Here is a 16436-nt window from a genome sequence, read left to right on the forward strand (position 1 = left end):
ATAACTGGAAAAGTGACCATATGGTAAAAGGATTTAGAAGTACTGACCACAGATAATGATGTAACCACTTTTTATTGGAACTCTTCTTTACAAAATACAAATGGTTGGTTTTGCTTCATCTAAGCAGTTTCAGTGGAAATCGGGAAAATGAACCTGAAGGTTTCTGAAAATGGGGAAAAACTGTGTAAATGTGTGTGAAAAGCAGCAAACCCCACTGTATGACGAACTGAACAGATTTGAATACTTCACAATATGTAAAAGAATTAAAAAAAACTTGATTAGAGAATTAGAGAACTTTTTCTGCCACTCCCAATTGGATCAAATAACAGATTTTACTGTTAGCTAAACCTTGTTTTTGGAATGATGCCACACAATAGACCTCATAACCAACTGATTCAGTCAATACAAAGTTACAACTTACAATTCCGAGTCAACATAGCTGAAATGCTCTACAAACCATAGGCTTTGGTGTCTACTGCAGGGCTTAGGACCAGGCTAACAATATAACCATCTGAATTTAAGATATGGAACTCCCTGCCCCCCCCCCCCCCCCAAACAATCATAATTATATTTTTAAATCTGCAAAGAGTTGAATGTAACTGGCTAAGCTGAACTGGGACCAGAGAACAATGGGCACAGACTGGCAACCATTTTGATTATCTGCAGTACTACACACATTTCCCAGATGTAAAGAGCATCACTGCCAGTAGTTTAAAGCCGCACTTTGATTTTCTAAAAGAAATAGAAATGTAATAAAGCCTAATGCGGAGAGTATCCTACTTCCTGATAGTAACACTAATAACTTTATAGTTATGACTTCATCATATGTGAGATTTTTACTGTTATTAGTGTTGAGGCTATAAGGAAAATAATGAGTTCTGGAAAGTAAGATTTCAAAGACAGGACTGACAGCTTCCCATATGGTTTAAGAATCACTTGCACAAAGATGTAATCCAGCAGTCTGGCCTTTTTTTAATTTGCTCAAGTCCATCCATTTAGCAGAAACCAGTTTGCAGACCCAATATTGGATGCATACATACCCATTTTGAAACTGGGTAAGTTACATGAATCAAAAAGGTAAACTGAAACATATACTTTTAACTAACTTCAAATTTTCTTATTTTAAATTAAGTTCAACATTTACTCTAACATCTTTCTAATACTGAATTTTTTATGTAACATTACAGAATTGTGTCATCTACTCGCATTGTAAAGAGCATTGGTAAGAAATAACTGATCATTGTAAAAAGAAATTAACTTAAAGAAACTCGATTATTGATTCCTAAAAGCCTAGCTTTCAGCATTAAATCATGTTTGTTGCACCAGACTTGCAATGAGTATTAAATATGAAAAGATATTGAATAACGATTTCCTTTTTACAAGCAAATTTACAAGATTCAGGTTCTAAATCAAATATGCAAAGATGTCCAGGCTTCAAACAGGGGAGCGGAAAAAAAAAAAAAATAATAATTGTGACAACTTAACACCTTCAAGTAAATAACTCCTTTTAAAACCTGAAACCTTCCAGCTCTCCTAAAAAAAATTACTAGAACCTACTTGAAGCAGCTGTGACAACCTCTGCAGTCAGGTTTGTTTGCATTGTTATTCTTTAATTGATCAGCCACGTTTCAGAAAAGCTACTTCTGCCCAAGCTCCGTCACACACACCACATACTCCCTCACTTTCAGAAGCACTCTTTACCACTGATTTCAGAGATCTCTTCTCTGGCACTATTTACCCTGAAAAAGTGCTTGTTCCTATCCCACAGGCAGACCTGGCCCCTAGCAGGAATCAGTGTGGCTATGGGCTAGCTGATAATTTTGCTGATGGACTGCAGGGAGGGAAAGTCATCGTCCCCCATGTGCAAGGTCTTATGGGCGCTGAAGTCCTTCTGTGCCACCACCTGTCTACAGGTGGGACACACCTGGCATTCTAACTCCAGGTTACAGTTGGTGGAGCCTGTTTGCCAGGCATTCTTTTTGTTCTTCTTGGGCTTGCTACCACTCTGCTTCTCCAGGACCCTGTAGTCACTGTGAGCTGCCAGGAGCTCTTGCTGCTTGTCTGTGTCAGGGAGGAGAACGAGCAGCTCATTGAAGACCTTCTTGAAGTTCTCTCCCAGCAGATCCCTACAGCTCTTGTGGTACTCGGCTGCTGAGATCACACCCTGCAGAAGCAAGACTAGTCAGAAAAACCTCTACACTGAGCAAATATGGCAAGGGCTTACATTTAGCCCACCACAGCAAAATGATTTAAAAAACTGAATTAATAGTGACAAAAAACACAAATACACTATCGCCATTCCATTCGCTACCAATGGGGAAAAATAATCACCTGTCTAAATTGGCCTGAATAGGTTTTGAACTCATTGAACTTGGACTCATCATTTTGAAGGAAGTTTTTTATGGACTGTATGAGTTCCATATTCCTCTGCTGGAAGTTCTCAGGTATGAGGTAGGTCCCAGGTGACTGTGTCGGTCTGCAATGTAGAAAACAGAGGTTCAAACATATTTTTCTGGAATATTAAACACTAGTGAATGTGATTGGCCATACAAATAAGCCTCACACAGTTAGTACAACTTCAGTTTCAATGCAATTTACATTTACAACTGAAAACTGACTGGCTGACTACTGCCCCCCCGTGGACACGTCTATGTAAGAATGTGTAAATAATACCCTTTTCTCACCTAAGCAATAATCTGGGTAAAACCTGTGTTTGCTGTTGGTGTGAATGGGGTCCATAACTCTGGTCACAACCTGGGTTTTGCATGGTATCAACACAGCTCGGCTTTGGTGGGGGGAACATGGGCTTCTCTGTGCAGATTTTCGATCGAGGAACCTCACCGGTTACCATAGGAGGCGCATATCTGTGTCACCGTGCCAAGGCTCACTATAATAGGCAATGAGGACAACAGAAAGCCCATTCTCCTCCATAGATTCTGGCTGTGACTTCTAGGCCCCTCAGCCATAAATCCTGCTCATATCGATTGCAAATATTCTTGAACACAATGGCAGACCATAAGTAGTGCATTAAGCTTACATTAGGTGATTGAATAAAGAAAAAAAATTCTATGAAGTGTAGGATTACCTGACCAAACACCAGTTCCTCTGCATTGTTGAATCTCCAATGTAAACAAACTTTGAAGCATCAGCTTTTAATGACGTTGAAATGTGACAACCGTGCTCAGCACTGACATGTAAGGAAGTAAAATAGCGGATCTGGGTCTTATTTGAACAGTGAAGACGCGGTACTTATACTTGCCCGTGACCATAGTGTGAATGGGTCAAATGTGGGTTGAACTTGTGTTTATAGGCCTCAGAAGTCTGACGTAATGCAGAGCAAAAACCTCGCCCATATATGGAATTCCGGTTCAAAGGGAAATTTCTCTATGGAAAAAATGAATGGATTTTCACATAACCGTCCCTGTCACAGTCTGTGATTTAAGCTGGTGTTTAAAACTTGGACGTTTTTATCCGGACACATTTCTCTCTTAAATGGCACTGGATCCGCTGAATTCCGATGTCGTTTTCCAACTGAAACAATTATTTTGCTAACAAAAAGCTAACACTGCTGCGCATGTTATTTACGTCACAGCTCTTGCTGTTCCCTGGCAACACTTGTGAAGCACAAGTAGCCTAGTTATATTAAGATGTTTACAACGATATATACAACTGTAAAAAATTGAAAAATGTATCATTTATTACACTAACGGGAAACAACGAGAAGAAAACGGTTTTCGCGTGCGGAAACAGCTCTGTCTGTGATGATGTAATTGTGCGACGGGTCATCTCGGGTGGCTAACCACTTAGCCGTTAGCAATTGGCTTTTTAAAATGACACAAAATTTTTTTAGATTATAAAAAAACGGGTAAAAATAATTATTTTCTCATATACAAAAAAAAAAAAAAAACGTCCAAATGTCATAATTTATTTTAAAGGAATTCGGAAATCGCCGTTCATTTGTCCCATAGGGGTGTCTATTTTTTGAACTGGAAGTCTCGAAAATTCTAACGAACGCAAAGGGAATGACGACACGACTTCTGAGGCCTATTATGCCATGTCAACCCGGGCCTTTGTGTGTGAAATGGGTGTAACGCCATATTCACTTACTCACTGACTGCTGGAACGGCAGGTTCCACCACATTGGCATTCAGTGGGATGCCAGTGAATCCTGGAGGTGGTTTGTTGAAAGAGCCTGCTAACCCAGGAGGAGGGCAGGGCACACTGCTCTGGGTACTCTTCATCGGAAATGCACTTTTGAATCCTGTAATACCATATATTTGCATGTATTAGACAGACACGTTTAAAAAGATTTTAATATTCAAATCCTCAGACAAATGAAAAGGCTTCAGTCGAACAAAGTGTACTTGTCCTCTAAAATGTAAAAAAACATCAATAGATAAAATTTGAACATTTCGTAAGTTTACCTGGAGGTGGTTTTTTGGATATCAAGGCTGGAAATTCTTCCTCTTCTGGAAGTGGGCACAAAGAGGCAGACTGCTTCTCCAGTCCAGGGGGCTCTTTGGGAAGAGCAGGGGTATTGTTCTCTGACGGCTTATCTATATGTCCATTCAAAAACTGATTTGTTTTCGAGGTGGCTGCAGGTTTGGGAATGTTGGCAGGGAGTTGCTTAGTTTCTGGAACGTTCTCTTTTTGGGCCACGCTGGACACCGTTTCCCCGGTGAGGGTGGGTATACCTGGAGTGGCGGAGGTGGGCTGTTTCTTTCTCTTGCCAGCCTTGGGCCCTGGCTGTGTTGAGCTCTTCCCCATCAGCAGGGATGAAATGTCCAGCATGGTGGGAACGCTGCGGATTTCCTGAGTGGTCTTCCCGATCTGGGGGTCGTCCTCCTCAGATGATGAGGTGGACCTGTTTTTGGGAGGGGCCTTTCTGCCACCCCCCACAGCAGACTTCTTCCTGGGGTGGGCAGCGCCAGCAGAGGACAGAGGGGGGTTAGCAGACGCAAAGGAGGGCGGGGCAGGAGCAGGGACAATGTTTGGTGTCTGTGGTGTGTTTTTGTTGCTGCCCTGGGACCAGGCAGAGGTGGTGTTTCCCAAAGGCTTCTGAGGTCTGATTTTGGAGACCAGTGCTGGGAAATCCTCCTCTTGGAAGGATGAGGGCTTTCGTGATTGTGCGGTGTAGGCTGGAGTCATGGGTGAGGACACAGCGGCACTGGACAAGCTGGGGAAATCATCCTCTTTCAGTTTGACGGGAGTTGGTTTGATCATGCTGCACAGAAAGGTATAGAAAAGGAAATGAGCTACTTCACATCAATTATATGCTGACGTTACGCTCAAAAACCAGCATAATCCTTCAGAGGTATAATTACCTCAAACCTCTGCAAAAGACAAGTGTAATTAAAGGCAGAAATCTATTCCTCAGTTCTTACGCGAGAACACTGTTCACACCTGCATGTTTTCTGATTGAGGGACTTATAATGCTGTTACAGTGCCGTGAAAAAGCATTTGCCCCCTTTCTGATTTCCTCCATTATCGCAGATTTGTCACACTGAACTGGATCGAGGCATAGTGTGCTTGTACAGACTTTGTGGTGACTACTTCACTCAGACGGTAAGGTTAAATATAAGTGAGGTTCAACAGGGCTTGCTGTGTTCAGTCAGATGAATCCAATTATCAATCTAATTGAGTAAATAAGGGGACAATTACTATTTCACACGAGCGATGTGGGCATTTGATAACTTTTTTCATTAAATAAAATAAATTTTTAAAAAAAGGTTTGGTGCTTACTCAGGCTCTCTCTGTCTAATATTACATTACCATGCAGTGTGACAAATATGCACCGAGGCAAATACTTTTTCACGGCACTGTAGTTAAACTGTTTACTACAATTGTTCTCCTCTAGTGATGGAAGAGATGTTTCTTGAAACTCATAGCGGGTAGAGCTACTATAATCCACCAGTAGCTTGTCGTAGCTCTGCCCATTTCTTTTTTCGTGATACCACACTCTGCCATCAAAACTTTCAACAAAGTGAAAGGGATCTACCTTGGAATGGGCGTTGGCGGTGCAGCTGCAGTAGCCCCTAAAGCTGGAAAATCGTCCTTCTGCAGCGGCCCACTGGGATTGTGGGGTCTTAGCACATCCTTGGGACCTGAAACATAAACAATGCTGGGATTTATCAAATGACAGTTCTTTATCAAAAGCGCTTGGTGGGCACAAACGGGACATTTAAAACATAATTCCATGGAGTGCATGCTCTATTCACATTACTGTTCTAAACTCTGGAAACTTGAGTCCTTTCTCCTACCTAGAGCTTCACTCAGAGGCTTAGTGACGCTCCTGTGGTTTCGACCTTCATCGGTGTCCATGGTCTCCTCTTTACGGGGCTTTTGGCTTTCTCGCTCCTGGAGCTGTCTCTTCTCCTCCTGTCTGCGGGCAGCTACAGATGCTCTGACTGCAGCCGCGATCTCCCGGTCTTCTTCCTCCCTGCGTACAACTCATTATGTCAGTAATATTGAGCGATCACAAACGTCACAGCTATGCAACAGTGCATACCCTGTCTCTACACAACAGGAATGCAGGACCAAGTAATGCAGTATTTTGCACGGACTGTTCAGAGGCCATACCTGTTGTATCTCCAGCTTCCTCTGCTGTTCTGCTGAGTGCCCCTGGCCCCTCCTCTTCCTGTCCTCCCGTGTCTGTTGAAGCGATCCACTTCTTCGTAGTCATCCCCCCCAATACCTGAGGGCATGCAATCCACCACACTCTCAGCAATGGCTTTTAAACATTCCACACTATATGTACTTTTTTGCCTTATGATCAGTCAGGACTGGTTCAGATGCCTTTTAAATCCAACAGAAACCCGCAGAGGATGGAAAAGTCAGCGCTCATCTCCTTACCGTCGTTTCTTCTTTGGTGCCGGGGTGCGTAGCTGAACTGCAGGTCTATGTGCCGGTTCTGTCGAGCTTCAGCCCGGCTCTTGCTGTGGGCAGCAGCCTTGTGGGCCTTGTAGTCTATTTCACTCCGAAAGGCATGGGTGAACTGCTCGGTGCTGCAGCTGCCCTCTTCACACAGATAATGGCTTTCTCGGAAATGTTCACGAAGGTAATGATAATCGCTGCAATGGAAAAACCATTCTCAGGACCCAAAAAACATTTTGGATACTTTCATCACAGTAAGGAACCACTTCAGTCATTCAGCTGGATTAATTCAATATTACAACAACAAAGGCTGATTCAGATGTCAGTCTAGATTATGCTATTAAGACATCAGCCTTTTACTGTGTATGTCAACAAATTACAAACCTAAATCACATCCCGTGCTTTTAGAGGTTCCAATCATTAGTAAAAATGTAGGTCACTTGAATACCTGTAGTATTCCTGAGCTCCATCAGAGTCACAGAAATGGCAGAAATAGTGATCTCTTCGCAGGTGTTTCAGTAGCTCGTCATTGTCCAGGTAGCGGTCATCACAGAATTTACAGAGGGGATGACCACGGTGAGAAGTGTCATCTGGATCCCCTTGTGTTCGATGCCGGGCCAAATCTTTCCTGTTGTACCATTTTCGCTCATGGGTAAATATCTGTGGTGTGGAACATAAAATCAAGAGGGAAGTTCCAAAAAGCTTCAGAAGACACTTATTTACCAAGTAACAAGGAATTGCATACCAATATGTATTTAAATAACTACAAAAAGATTTTTAACACACATTCATTTAAAAAGTACCATCTAAATAGTGCAGGCATGCAACCTGTAGGCTATATGGTGAAACAAAAAAAACATTGGTTAATTATATGGTGCGTGCCTCCATTCAACAGGATTCATTTAATACAAATAATTACCCTCAGATGTTTTGCACATAATTTACAGCAAAAAAGCTCATGCTGTTTCCTCATATGTTGTTCCAACTCCTCAAATTTATAAAAAACTCTTGGTTCTGGACACTGCGGGCACTCAGACTGCAGAATCCTCCTAGATTTAGAGAAAAGGTAAAAATGAGAGCTGGAACATGCAATAACATAAAAATGCATTTCATTTTTTATTTTTATTTTTTGCCAAACAATCATTGCAGACTCTTCAGCTGTTCATACCTGAATTGGGCATAGATCTTGCCATCACTAAAATAAATATCATGTTTCTTTTCACACTGGAACTGCTGGAAGGGTATTGTTGCAAATGGTTCCAGTTTCTTGACAAAAATCACCTGTACAAAAAAATTAATGTAAGAGTCATACTTCAGGCAAATAACTGAATAAAGAATATCAGGTTTGCGTGCAGTGAAGAGAATGACCCTGAAATATCACAAAATACCAAGGTTCAATGTTAAACACCTGATTGACATTGAAGTTTTTTAATATAGCCTACATATAATTTTCCAGGAGCATATCTCCAGAATATATTATAGATGAGACAAATTAGGTAAATATTCAACCATTCTGACCACCAGCATCATAACATTTGTAAAATGCCATCCCATCACCATACAACAAAAGATTACATACAGTACAGCACTGAAAAAAATTAACTAATTCTTGGAAGGACATTCCTCTTTATAACTGATCAGATTCAAGTGGCTTAAGCATGCCTAAAAAGTTCTCTTCATGAGTACCATTGAGGGAGGGTTGGATTTTAATACCCAAACAGGTGAACCCACTGGGACTGATTAGGATTGGACCGTTGGGAGGGGACAGTCTTTGCACATTCATTAAGAGGCAGAGGTATAGGTTTCCCCAAATTATTTTATAACCAGAAAGTTTTCTGTAGTAATGAACAACCCCCAGAGCTTGTGGCAGAGAATTTGACACATCAGACATAATCTGTCTATATGCATTATGATAACATTAAACCATAGCTCAGACAGCTTCAAAGTGACATCAATAATGGTAAGTGTTCTGTAAAAATATGGGACTTGGTAATTACAAGTACATGCATAACTATGAGAATTAAGATATATCCTCAAAACATTTCTAGTTCTCAAATCTAGAACACAGGCTTAGAGTAGAGGTGGAAAATGTATTGGCATTCTTCCCTCGGTGGTTGTCATTTGATTAAAAAGCAAATACTAACTCCAAGCATAAAAGTTCATTTACATCTCCGTTAAATCACAACAGGTGAGATCACCTGATTATTATTCACTTTCATGTTAAATACTATTTGCAACGGGATTAGTCATATTCGTGACACCCACACTCCACAATGATAAGTTACTATGAATGCAGCAAGAAACTGTTTTAATGATGACAAACTAGCAAGGTTAAGAAGTATTTTAACTAGATCTCTACTAAGTAGCTAGACTAACCAGTTCCGGGTTCCGGGTTCTGATTGGATAACAAAACGGTCCTCATGCTACCGTGTTTGTGGTCACAACAAAACACAGCCAGCAGAGTTGCAAAAAGTTTAAGAAAATCTAAAAGTGGCAACAGTGTTATACATAACAGCAACTGTAGCTATTCCTTGCTGGTCAAGTGTCGCTTCACGCTGTTCCAAAGCCGTATAATTAGCGTCAGCGAATAAATAAGCCAACTAACGTGAACTTGTTAACGATGGACTACCTAACATGCATGCTATGCAATTGAGGAAAGTGATTGATGTGCAAGCAGTTCATTAAGTCCAGGTAGCTATGCTACTGTAGCGGTTGAAACCTGTAAGGTATGGGTAGGTAGCACTATAATATCTAGCAGGTAGCTAGCTAGACAGTTCTCTAAAATGCTGACGTATTGGCGTAGCAATACAAGCTGGTTGCCAGTCGTTGAACGAAATCGCTAAGCAATGTATGTAGCTAGCTAGCTAACAATACATATGACTAACTAGCACAGATCTACAGCTAACTGGCGAACTAGGTAGTGGCAAATTAACATGGTCATTCAAGCTACATACAAGGCCACCATTGAATCTACATTAGCTAGCTCGGCCACCAAATAGCTACACTCACTTAACCAGTGCTAGCTAGCTATCAAATAATTGAGACGAAGTAGATTTTGGTTGGCTTGTCATTTAGTATAGCTACCAGGTGGCAATCTAACGCAGCCAGACCTAGTTAGTTAGGCCAACTGTTCATTTGTTTTTATAATTTATAGTTCATGTGTAACTTTGGGCCATCGGATTTATCCTAGCTAGCCAACTAGACCATATTTAAACATGACAATAGCGATTTCATTACAGCAGGCCCTGAAGTGAAAGTCATTAGCTAGCTAACAGAAGCCGTTGTTAGATAAATTGCTTCTGAATTAAGTAAGTTAACTGACAGTTAACCTATTTACGATTACTATAGCCATCTAAACTGGACAATTTTACAGCCGATGGTGAATCGTTCTACTTAGCTTGTTGGATAGTTAGCTACATATGTACAGTATAGCAAGCAAACCAACGAGTGCTAGCTATATTAGCTAGCTAACGTTAATATCCCCTAATATTCTGTTACAGCTACCTTACTGGTTAGCTACGTGGTGGTCTATTCTTGCTTCCTAGTTGGCAAGTAATAAAGAAGTAAACGCCACTAACGTTAAATAATCGCTAGCTTGGCTTAATACCAAGGAAACTAGGCCTGTTCCGTCATGCTTTCACGCCACGCTTTAGTACAAGGAAGCGAGCGCACCTTGTCGAGCTCCTCCCGGCAGACGGCGCAGTACTTCTGGTCGCAGAGGACCCTCATCTTGGTGGAGCAGCAGTAACACACCGGGTGATCGCATTTACCCAGCGCGAAAATGTCGAGGTCCTGGCAGCATAGAACGCAGGTTCGCTCGGTATCCTTGATAGATTTTGATTCCATAGCACCGTTTATGAACAAACTGTTGGGCTTTTGCTCTCCTTGTCCAGGCAATTAATGTGCTGTATAAGCTCTAACTTCACACCGTCTATCTGTTTCGTTTACGTAATAACGCACACCAGAAAGAGTTGGCCCGACTGCGTGCGTCGTTGAACTCATTTTGTGAGTGAAAGCGCCCCGTGCGGCACTGTACATTTACTCATCACACCGGAATTTTAAATCACAATATACTGTAATCGGAAACATAACACAAACTACACCGCCCATCCTAACAGAAACATTGTTTTGATTCGACCCGAACTCCCCCACCACAAATATGTTGTTCACGTGAACAAAACAGTGTAGGCTACATTCGTGTACATTTTATTCAAAGTCTGTATCACATGCTTTCAACAGATGCACTTATCCTGCATTCACCTGATTAATGAGCAGTAGTGCCACACAGACTTGGTCAACAACGTTCCCAGACCAGGAAGTGCAACATCACGAAAACAAAAATGTAGGCTACGTTAATTATACGAAGCAAGAATCAAAATACAAATTGATTTATTGGGAAAAGTATGTTAGCCCATACTGTCTAATTATGAAATTGTGTAAATATGAGTGATGTTTTGAGGTCTAAATGTCAGCTGGCCTATTGTTTTAAATTGAGAGGTGAGCCGGAATTTGCACTTCGGGGCAAAATATAAACTATTTAGGTTGGACAGGTTGAAAATTAATAATGAGACAGCGCTGTAACTGGACGTTGTGGGAAAAGTAGGATGCATGGTGCATGGTCTCGAGAGCTTTCCAACAGAAAACTGAAATATTTTCGGTCAATATTATCTCTAGGCTAATCCAGAAATACGCACGTTTATTCACCAATGCTTGCTGATCATATGCATTCCAGGGAAGAGCCTGGTCGATTGGGGAGTAGCCACTTGATTTGGAAAATAAGATAAGAGAAAAATAGATATTTGACCCATGCTGATTATTGAACCCTTAAGTATCCTAAAGTAGGTTATATTATTTCATTCTCTCAAAATTAACAAATAAAGGAGAAACGAAAACAAATACATTGTTTCTGGATTGTGGATTAGGCACAGTCTAGGCCTACTTTCAGTAGGCTACTGTAGGCCTATTTGCAGTGTCAACTTGGAGGATGTGAATCTCATCTAGTGAACGGAAACGACGCAGCGTCGTGTGAAACGTTGGCCTAAACCACAGTTCAGTGGCCTAATCAAGTAGGAACGGTGAGAAAAAGACCTTTACCCATGGATTTTCGGATCAAAGGAGAAAATGAATGGAAGTTTCACATAAGCGTCCGTTCCACAGTCTGTGATTTAAATTGGCGTTTTAAACTTGGACTTTTTCCGCATACATTTCTCTCTGAAACGGTAGGCTACTGGATCCACTTAATTCCGATGCCGCTTTCCAACCAAAAACATATTTTGCTAACAGCAAGCCAACAGCTGCGAATGTAATTTACGTCATAGCTACATCAGTGCAATATTTTTGATCCAGAAGTCTTGAAATGCCAAAGAGCCTGATGGAAATGACTACACGATTTAGTTCTGAGGCATTTTGACCAAGAAGCTAAAACCTATGCTAGATACTGGCAGAGAGGAAGATACAAATGCAACTTCAGATTTACCATGCATCAATAAACAATGGGGCTGATCAACGTAATCAGTGTATTGACTACTTCAACAAACAATGCTCTATAGCTACGACCACAGTTCAGAAGTTGTCCCTGTTTCCAGAAAACTTTTGTAGCTAGGTCTGCTCCGGTTTGAATTCCTTTTGGTTTTCATCGTTTTGAATAAACGCAAATTGCTCCGCTTGGTTAGAAAATGGTGGGCAGGGTATACAAGAAAAAACAGCGTTCCCGGTATGGGTCCTGTGTTATGACGTTTGAAGGGTTTCTCCGTAATTGCACTCGTAGGATTCAAGTTCTAATGCGGAACATACATGTCTAATTTTCCACGCATCTGTGGTAAAATATCCTTATTCGAAATTAGTGAAGGTCTAATTTCCATTCTGAAACTAAAGCGAAGTCATATCAAAATAATTCCGAATTCAGAACTCCTGCGTTTTGTGAAATATGTTAAATTGAAACTTCATGTTGTGAACGGGTATCGTTATTTAAATGTTTCTGCAGCTCCTCTGTGGGTGTTGGAGTTTAATAACAATAGATTGCTGACATTTTGCCCCATGACCACTAGATGTTGCTGGTATTGCAGCTCAGACATAGGCTGTTCTTTCCCAAGGATAGCAGGTGTGCTTTTAAGCATCCTTAGTCTGTAAAACAAGTCCCTCCTGATAAGCATCAGCTAAGTCAGTGTAATGTTGTGAAACAGATGATCACATATCCAGATTACCCACATTGAGTGGTATTCATAAATGTAATAAAATGCAACCAGATTATATACAAAAGTTTAAAAAAATAACTTGATGTTTAATATAAATCATTTTTAGTGAACCTTGAGGCTGAAGCTTGACTTCAAATCAGGGTCATATAGAAGTAACTGTTTGCAGGAATGGTTAAAGACAGAAGAGAAGGGGGCAAAGCAACTGCAAGATGAAGTCAACAGGGAAGACAAGTTCACGGGCAGTGTAGTCTGTTGTGCTGAAGCACGGATAGTGAGAACTATTGCGCAAGAATACACTGAGTACCCTGCAAAGGGACGAAGGAGAAGAGACAGAGACTGTATATTGCAACAGGCTGTAAATGCTGAACACTGCTTTCCAAACCATGGTATTTCACAGAGCAGCACTTTTGAAACTGCATGCTTTTGGAACCATGGTAATTCGCAGAGGGACGCTAGAAACTGCTCACCAAAAAAATGAACCACAAAGCAACAGGGGGGTGAAATTTTTAGAAGACCAACTCTGGCCAGCCATCTGAGAAACAGATCTTTGCTTCAATGATACAAAAGGAAGGTAAAAAACAGACTGGTTTTTATTTTATACACTTGTGTTTATTCTTGCTTTAAGATTCATAGAAACGTGCTTAGCCAAAGATTAACCTTCTGGACAGGTGATGGATATAACCTGTTGGAACTATTGTTGCATCTTACCTACCTAGCTGTGAATGCATTCTGATTGTACTCACATAAAATTTAGCCTACTTAATACTCTAAAAAAGAACTTGCTTTGGATGGTGTGTTTAAATGCCAACTTTAAATGTTCACAGATCTCATAAAAAGCATTAAGCCCATTAACCTTGAAGTAAAGCCCTCTCTATACTATGGTGGAACCACACCAAGAACATCTCTCCTCCATGCATAGCAAGTGAAACATGTTCAATTGTACATTAACATAATTATAGTTGGTTAGGAGAGGTTTACCTAGTGTGATTAAGGAGAAGGGTCTTTACCATGTAATACTATTTGGAGAAAATGTAGCTATTGAACCTCCTTTGAGCCATTGAGTCTGTGGTTCATTCATTCTTTGAAAAAGCAGCACCACTGGGGCTTGAGTATAGTGTACTGGAGTGGAGGCTGAAATAGGGCATTGGTTTTACTACCTGAGTGAAAGTGCAGCTGAAGGTTTTGAGGACAAGGGTCCAGAGACCACTACAAAAAGAACAGTGGCCTTTTTTAGGGATGAATTCCTACATATAACACCTACAAAAAGCATAGCAGTTTTGAGGAGGGAATCCCGACATGAAATAACCAGAATAATTAGAAGCGTAGCAGTTTTGAAGGCAGAATCCCAACATATAATCACTGTAAGAGATATTTCAGTGCACACAGGAGAGAATCCTGGAAATATCTAAAGGAGGCATAAGAAAATGGCCTCAGTGTTAAATAATTTATCATGTATCATGTATCACAAGGTCATGTATCAGAGTACTAGGACTGTACAACAGCGGCAGAAGGTGCAGGGAGCACCCAATCCATCTACGTTTAGATATTTATCGGGAAAGCCTGTTAAACAATGGTCCTACATGGCAGACAGTTGTATTTTCTAGATTTGTGCAATAAAAACCAAAGAGCACTGGGAGGCATTTTGTCAGCAATTTAAGGTCTAGTAGAACCAATCTGGCAAACCAGATTGCAACAGCTGGCTCTAATAGAAACTGCATTACAGGTCACACAGACAGCTTTCTTTTGTGAGGGAGAATTAAAGCAAGCAATTATAAAAATCTGGAGCCTACGCCCACCAAGGTGCACAAGAAATGCTGATCATGGTAGAGAATTGCTTTTGATGTATTATGAAAAAATATTAGAAACAGCTGTAACTAGAGTAAGAGGGTGGGGGGCAAGTTGTCACAGCATTATGCTAGTGTAATTTTGGTGTGATTCCAGAAGATAGTTTTAGGGCCTTAACATCTACTATTAACATATTTCAAAGCCAAATAGAAAAGGAAAATTGTGGGAATGTATTATTGTTGAATAGGCCTAATGACAAATTCTGAAACTTTTTCTAAAACCAGACCTTTTAGGAAAAGGGATATTAGAACAATGTCATACTTTTATAATGGAGAAGGAATGGCTAATGCAGTGGGACTACAGGCATGATGAATAGCATGGCCAGAAATGGAGGTCATTCAGCTGTTGGAACCTATGATGCTCTGTCAGGAAAGTCAGAAAGAAAGCTACCAAGTGTCAAGTCAATCTAGGTCAGTGGTTTTTTCAACCATAGGTCCCAACCCTCGGATGGGTCGCGAGACTTTAAAAACGGGTCACCAGAATGGCTTGGGGAAAAATGAATAAATAAATATTTTTTATTTAAACCTGCAGACTCATATACACTACATGGCTAAAAGTATGTGGACACCCCTTCTAATTAGTGGGTTTGGCTACTTCACCCATTGCTAACAGGCGCATACAATCAAGCATACAGCCCTTGCAATCTCCATTGACAAACATTGGCAGTGGAATGGGTCATACTGATGAGCTCAGTGACTGTCAAACTGGCACTGTCACTGAATGTCATCTTTAAGTCAGTTTGTCACATTTCTGCCCTGGTAGAGCTGTCCCGGTCGACTGTAAGTGCTGTTATTGTGAAGTGTAAATGTCTAGGGGCAACAACAGCTCAGCCGTGAATCAGTAGGCCACACAAGCTCACAGAATGGGAGCTCTGAGTGGTGAAGCACATAGTTTGTAAAAATAATCTGTCCTCGGTTACAACGCTACTGAGTCCCAGACTGCCTCTGGAAGCAATATCGTCCAGAGCTTCATGAATTGGGTTTCCATGACCGAGCAGCTGAAAGCTTTCCCAGATGCCTGGAGGCTGTTATAGCAAAAGGGGGATAAACTCCATATTAATGCCCATGGTTTTGAAATAGCATTTAGCCTATTTGTGGATCAGCTGCATTTATTCGAGAATCAATTGCATTTATTTGTGCATCAGCTACATTTATTTGTGGATCTGCTGCATGTATTTGTGGATCTGTTACATTTACTCCATACATTGTGTCACATCGACCCCTTAGTTACATACACTTGGCATTGTATCCAATATGTGCTTATTCATGTAGGACCTGCGTTATTATTATGCTGGCTAAATGGCTATTCACACTACGGACAGTAGACTGCAGGGCGAAACCAGATGACATTTCTTCAACAAGAAAATCATGGCAAGATGGCGCTAGACTGCAAAATCACAGACAGCAGAACGATATTGCCGTTGGGATACATTTATTTACTTCTTTTTACTGTTCGCCGCTCCGCTAGGGTCACATGCTGGTGGAACAGAAGTGGTATGTTTTAAAATGGTTAACAACAAAATTG

The 16436-nt window shown here is 41.0% G+C and overlaps 1 protein-coding gene across 2 annotated transcripts; it reads right to left on the minus strand.

The window, feature by feature from the left end:
* Positions 1–53: 53 nt before the first annotated feature.
* On the minus strand, positions 54–10893 carry znf598 (zinc finger protein 598). 2 transcript variants are annotated; one of them, XM_035400723.1, is made up of 12 exons: positions 10546–10893; positions 8042–8154; positions 7793–7922; positions 7322–7533; positions 6853–7070; positions 6580–6694; positions 6261–6439; positions 5999–6104; positions 4425–5224; positions 4108–4261; positions 2332–2476; positions 54–2164 (listed from the first exon to the last, which is right to left on the minus strand). In XM_035400723.1, exons 1-12 carry the CDS (start codon positions 10717–10719, stop codon positions 1808–1810), a joined length of 2703 nt encoding a protein of 900 aa, XP_035256614.1. In that variant the 5' UTR covers positions 10720–10893; the 3' UTR covers positions 54–1807. The 2 variants fall into 2 exon arrangements, with proteins under 2 accessions (XP_035256614.1, XP_035256624.1); XM_035400733.1 differs by lacking the exon at positions 10546–10893 and adding an exon at positions 9250–10049.
* Between the last annotated feature and the right edge of the window lie 5543 nt (positions 10894–16436).

Source organism: Anguilla anguilla, chromosome 2 (assembly GCF_013347855.1).
Source record: "Anguilla anguilla isolate fAngAng1 chromosome 2, fAngAng1.pri, whole genome shotgun sequence".
In the NCBI taxonomy this organism is placed as follows: domain Eukaryota; kingdom Metazoa; phylum Chordata; class Actinopteri; order Anguilliformes; family Anguillidae; genus Anguilla; species Anguilla anguilla.

Coding starts and splice junctions, on each gene's coding strand:
- znf598 (XM_035400723.1), bottom strand. CDS start 10,719: ATGGAATCAAAATCTATCAAGGATACCGAGCGAACCTGCGTTCTATGC. Junction 7,534..7,792: donor TATGTGCAAAACATCTGAGG/GTAATTATTTGT, acceptor TCCACACCACAG/ATATTTACCCATGAGCGAAA. Junction 6,105..6,260: donor GCCTCTGAGTGAAGCTCTAG/GTAGGAGAAAGG, acceptor TTTATGTTTCAG/GTCCCAAGGATGTGCTAAGA.